The following is a 5,828-nucleotide window of genomic DNA, read 5'->3' as shown; positions in this document are numbered from 1 at the left end:
ACACAGCCCGTGCCAGGCCCAGGGTCACCGGGGGGGGGGCTGAGCTGGGGGGACAGGGCCAGCACCTGGGGGGCCTGGTGTCCTCACTCACTCTAGTGGGCAGCGTCTGAGCCGGGGGGTGGGCGGGGGCAGCATCTCAGCCCCACACATGTTGCCATGGTACCAGGCTCAGGGGACATGCTCCCCCGTTCTCTGGGTGCTCATGACCCGTGGCCGCCCCACGGGGGACTGGGCAGGTGGAAGGGCAGGCGGGGCTGGGGGGAGGAGATGATAAGGTGGGAGGGGGAGGGGTGTGAAGGGCTGGGGGGCAGGGAGGTGGGGGGCAGGGGATGCCAGGAGCTGGGGGGCCAGGGGCAGGGGGGAGGGGGCCAAGGGATGGCAGGAGCTGGGGGGAGGAGAGAGGGGGACCAGGGGATGGCAGGAGCTGGGGGGCCAGGGGCAGTGGGGCGGGGGCCAGGCCTTGGCCCGCCCGGCCCAGCCCCGCTGGGCTCAGGGCTGCCCAGGGACTGGCTGATCCCTGGCCCCACGTGACGCCGGGTCTGATCCCATAAGAGCCTTTGGGTGGCGGGCAGCTCAGCCATGGGCAGCGCGGGGCCGAGGACGGTGCTGGTCACGGGCTGCTCCTCGGGCATCGGGCTCCGCCTGGCCGTGCAGCTGGCACAGGACCCCGGCCAGCGCTACCAGGGTGAGGGGCTGCGGGACATGGGGGGGCTGTGGGGGGCCTGTGAGGCACGGGGGGGCTGTGGGGAGCCGCAGGGGGGCATGGGTGCCAGGGGTGCAGGACGGGGTGCATGGGGGATGCGGTGCCCAGGGGCTGCCCCCCCTGCGCTGGGGATTGCTGGGGGGGGACTGGGGGGTCTTTCCCAGCCCTGGGGGGCCAGGAGTAGCCTCTGGGCCCAGCATGGCCTGGAACTGGGGGCTGCAGTGGGGGTGGCCTGGTGCCCCCCAGCCAGCGCCCCACCCCCGCCCGGCCCCTCCCTGGCACCTTTCCCCGAGATTATCCCAGAGCAGATTGTGGGGCCGCCGGGAGGGCACTTGCATAACCCCCCACACACACCTTAGCTGACCCCCCCCCCAGTCAGGGTGTGACACCCCCGCCCCCCGCTCAGTAATACAGGCCCTGGCCTGGCAGCTGCCCCCCTCCCCCCAGGCCTGGCCTGGCTAATGTGGCCCCGTGACACCAAAGCCTCTTAGGGAGCGAGAATCCCGGCTTGACCCCTTGACTCTGAGCCAGCCCCTCCCCTGTCCGGTGCCAGGATGGGGGGAGCAGGGCAGGAGGGGCCGTGCCGGGCTGGGAGGGCAGGGGGGCAGGAGGAGCCCAGGGGCCTGGCTGGGCCCCGTGTCGCCCCCTCCCCTCAGACCCGCTGCGCCCTCCAGTCGTCGCCACCATGCGGGACCTGCAGAAGAGGGAGAAGCTGGAGCAGGCAGCGGGCGCGGCCCTGGGCAGGACCCTCAGCATCCGGCGCTTGGACGTCTGCAGCGACGCCTCGGTGGCCGAGTGCCTGGGCGGCCTCCCCGAGCGCCGGGTCGACGTGCTGGGTGAGACGCGGCTGGGGCAACTGGGGGGGGCAGCAGGGGGCGCCGAGCTACTGGGGGCCGGGGGGGGCTCAGGAGGGGGCTGGGGGGACAGTGTGTGGGTGGATGGGGGCACTGGGCTGTGGGGAGCTGGGGGGGCCAGTGGGGGAGGGGCTGTGCCTGGGGGATTTGGGAGGCATGGCGTGGGAGGGGCCATGCCGGGGGAGGGCTGGGGGGGCGGCAGGGGAGGGGCCATGCCGGAGGGGAGTTGGGGGGGCAGCGGGGCAGGGGCTGTGTCGTAGGGGCTCTCTCTGCCCACATCGGGCTGAGGGGGGCCAGGGGCTCTGAGCGTCTCCCCCCCAGTGAACAACGCGGGCGTGGGGCACATCGGGCCCATCGAGAGCATCAGCATCGCGGAGATGAAACGCGTCTTCGAGACCAACTTCTTTGGGGCCGTGCGCATGGTGCAGGCCGTGCTGCCCGACATGAAGCGGCGCCAGAGCGGCCACATCGTGGTGATGAGCAGCGTGATGGGGCTGCAGGGTGAGGGGCTGGCAGCACCCGGGGGCCGGGCACCGGGGGGGTACGGCGAGGGTGTCGGGGAGGGGTACAGTCGGGGGAGTGGCAGAGGGGGCGGTACAGTGGGCCATGGGGGGTGCCGTGGGTTAATGGACCCCGGTGGCCCCCCCAGCCGCACTGCCCCCCCAAGTTCACCCCCCTCTCCACAGGTATTGTGTTTAACGACGTCTACGCGGCCTCCAAGTTCGCCATGGAGGGTTTCTGCGAGAGCCTGGCCGTGCAGCTGCTCCAGTTCCACGTCTTGTGAGTGCCGGGGGGGCCTGGGGGCGGGGGGGGGGTGCCCAGGGTGGGGCCTGGGGTCCCCAGTTGTTCCCCAGGCCAGGCCAGAGCACAGGGCTCAGGCCCCAGCCCCGTCTGCCAGGCCTGTGGCTGCCACGTGCCCCAGGGGCTCAGTGGGGGGGTTCAGGCTGCCCAAGTACATTGAGACCCAGCCCCGGAGCTGAGCACCCGCAGCTCCCCCGGCCCCCCCCAGAGCCAAGCGCCCGCAGCCCCCCCGGCCCCCCCGGAGCCGCCGAGCGCCCGCAGCCCCCCCGGCCGCCCCGGAGCCGAGCGCCCGCAGCTCCCCCGGCCCCTCCCCAGAGCCAAGCGCCTGCAGCCCCCCCGGCCCCCCCCGGAGCCGCCGAGCGCCTGCAGCCCCACCGGCCCCCCAGCCCTGGAGCCGAGCGCCCTCAGCCCCCCCAGACCCTCCTGGAGCCGAGCGCCCGCAGCCCCACCGGCCCCCCAGCCCCAGAGCCGAGTGCCCGCAGCCCCCTCAGTCTCCCCCAGAGCCGAGCGCCCGCAGCCCCTGAGGCTCTGCTCCCCGCAGCGTGTCCCTGGTGGAGCCGGGCCCGGTGAACACGGACTTCGAGCTGAAGCTGATGGAGGACGTGTCCCGCTCCGAGTTCCCCGGCACCGACCCGGCCACGCTGCGCTACTTCCAGGAGGTGTATCTGCCGGCCTCCCGCGAGATCTTCTCCACCATGGGCCAGAGTCCCGAGGCCGTGGCCAAGGTGGGTTCCCCTCCCCTAGCCTGCGGCTCCCTCCCCCCGGCAAGCCCCATGGACCTGGGGATCTCCCTGCCCGGGCCTGGCCTCCCGCGGCCGCCCAGGCTCCCTGGCCAGCCCCACGCCCACCTCCAGGCTGGCAGGCCCAGCCCCCCCCCAATGTCTGGCACACCCAGCCCCCCCCACACCCCCGAATGTCTGGCACACCCAGACCCAGCCTCCCACTGCTGGGCCCCATCCCGCCTAGAGAATCAGCTGACGCACCAAGTGCTGGGGAGGTGGGATCTCCTGGACAGACAGACGGACGTGTCCTGGGGGACAGACAGACACAGGTCAAGGGGGACGAGTGGGGGACGGATGAGGAGGGCAGACAGACAGAAAAGGGGTGTGAGTGGGGAGCAGGCGGATGGGGCAGTGCGTGGACCTGGGCTGGAAAGGGTTAGCCAGCGGCCTGAGGCTGGTGCCAGCAGTGGGGGCTGGTGAGAGGTGGGTTTGAAGGGGGACGTCCCACTGGGGAGCGAGAGGCCGGATCGCCCTGGGCGGGGGGTGTGTGCTGGCCCCTGTGGGGGGTGAAGCCCAGGACCCCTCAATCAAGTCCCCCCGGGGCAGGGAGCTTAGACCCCAGCTTTGGGGCTCCCTCCATTTCCCCAGCCAGCTCCAAACTAAAAAACCCTCCAGCAGCCTCCTCCCAGCCCCGGCCATGGCTCCTCCCACAGCCTTTGTCCAGTTCCCCGGGCAAAAGGTGTCACCTGGCCCCAGCCCCCTCCTGGGCTCAGGTATCCCACCACCAATGCCGACAGTCTCAATACAATTCCCACGCAACATCCCCAGGTCAATCCGCCTGGAGCAGGGCGCACTCACCCCGCCGGCGCCTCCTGCTGGTCTTCTCGGGAATTAGCTCATTAGCCGTTGGAGCGCCCGCTGCAGGCCGGTGTCCCTCCCGGACCCGGTGCCCTGTTATCTGGGGCACTGCCCCTTGGCAGTAACCCCTCAGTCCCCCACCCACTATTCCCACCTCAGCTCAGTATATGTGACGGAGGGGGCGGATATGACCTGGGAATGTTGCAGGGGGGTTACATTGGGGATGGGAAGGAAGCTACCTGAGCCAGGAGGGGGGGTGGGAGAAGTGACACCTGCCCGGGAGACTGGACAAAGGAGAGGAGGAGCAGAGGGGAGTGGGGAGAGAGCTGCTGGAGGAGTGGTTAGTGTCAGTTTGGTGCTGGGTGGTGCAACGCAGGGAACCCCAAGCTGGGGTCTAAGCTCCCTGCGCTCCCCAAGAGGATTTGATTGAGGGGTCCTGGTTGTACCTACACGCTCTGCTTGGGACTGGGTTCCTGTCATCTAATAAACCTTCTGTTTTGCCGGCTGGCTGAGAGTCCCGGGGAATCGCAGGAAGAGGGGTGCAGGGCCCTGACTCCCCCACACTCCGTGACAGTATACGACTACGGCCAGTCATCGTCTAGCCCCACGCCCTGGGGCAGACGGCAGTATCAGCCACTCATCACTGGCAAGGGGGGTTTGGACCTGCTGCCTTGGCCTAGCCCTGGGCTGCCCTCTGCAACCCCCAGCTCCCCTTGGCCTCCTACTAGGCCGCAGCCTGGGGCTTTCCAGGCAGGAGCTCCCCAGCTCCTCAGCCTGTCCCCAGCCCTGCTCCACTCAGGTACCCTGTCTCTAGCCCCATACAGCCAAACCCTACTCCCTCTGAACGCAGAGAGAGGCTGAGTCTTTGCGCCTGGCTCCCAGCCTTTATAGGGCCCCCCCGCCCGGGCCCTGATTGGGGCGTGGCCCAGCTGCGGCTGCTTCCCCAATCAGCCCAGTAGCTTTTCCCCTGCCCCAGCCCTCTGCCAGGGCTGTCTTTAAACCCCTCTGGGCAGGAGCGGGGAACCACCCTGCTCCACCGCCCCACTCCCTGCTCTGTCCCGCCGGGCTCGGGGCGGGGACGGCTCGTGGCAGCCGGGGGCAGCTGAGCCAGGCGGGTGGAAGAGTCGGTCGCAGGCTCTGCCGTGGCCTGGCCGGAGGCTCCCGAAGCTCCTACAGCCTGATGGAGCTAGAGAGACACTGGGGAAAGTGAGGCACTGCTGCTGCAAGACCACTTCCAGCCACTGGGGGGCAGGTGAGGGTGGGACATCTGGGGTCTGGGTGGGCAGGGGCGGATGGGGTGAGCGAGCCGTGGGGACGGACGGACGGGACGGACGGACAGGCGGACGGGGCGAGCGAGCCAGACACACGGAGGAATGGGGCGCTGACCCCTCTCTCCCGGCAGGCCGTGGTGCAGGTGATCGGCGCGGGTCGCCCCCCCTTCCGCACACTGACCAACCCGCTGTACACGCCGCTGACGGCACTGAAGTACGCCGACCCCTCGGGGGAGATGTCCGTGCGCACCTACCACAACCTGCTCTTCAACTACGGCGCGCTCTTCCACCTCAGCATGCGGGCCCTGCGCTGCCTGACCTGCCAGTGCTTCCGCCGCAGGGTCGCCCCGGCCTGAGCCCGCCTCCCAAACCAGCCAGGACCCCGTGCAGCGCCAGGGTGGAGAATCGCCCTGAACCCCGTCACGGCAGCTGTTTCACCGGCTGCTTCCCTTTGCTGCTCACCCCGTGCCCTTTATTTCCAGCTGAAGTTCTCTAGCCTCAACGTCCAGCCGCTCCACCAATGTCTGCTGGACTGGGGAGCCGGTTATTAAATCTCTGCTCCCCACGTAGGTACCTCCGGCCTGCGACCAGGTCCCCCCTGCCCTGTCTCTGCCCAACG

General features: G+C 70.1%; 1 protein-coding gene across 1 annotated transcript; it reads left to right on the top strand.

Annotated features, from left to right (window-relative positions):
* The first annotated feature begins 579 nt into the window (after nucleotides 1–579).
* Nucleotides 580–5,613, top strand: RDH8 (retinol dehydrogenase 8). Its single transcript, XM_054013208.1, has 6 exons — nucleotides 580–685; nucleotides 1,378–1,539; nucleotides 1,879–2,058; nucleotides 2,244–2,337; nucleotides 2,900–3,083; nucleotides 5,341–5,613. Exons 1-6 carry the CDS (start codon nucleotides 580–582, stop codon nucleotides 5,563–5,565), a joined length of 951 nt encoding a protein of 316 aa, XP_053869183.1. The 3' UTR covers nucleotides 5,566–5,613.
* The last annotated feature ends 215 nt before the right edge of the window (nucleotides 5,614–5,828 follow it).

Source organism: Malaclemys terrapin, chromosome 23 (genome assembly GCF_027887155.1).
Source record: "Malaclemys terrapin pileata isolate rMalTer1 chromosome 23, rMalTer1.hap1, whole genome shotgun sequence".
NCBI classification, from domain to species: domain Eukaryota; kingdom Metazoa; phylum Chordata; order Testudines; family Emydidae; genus Malaclemys; species Malaclemys terrapin.
This window is presented reverse-complemented; position numbering and strand designations above follow the sequence as displayed.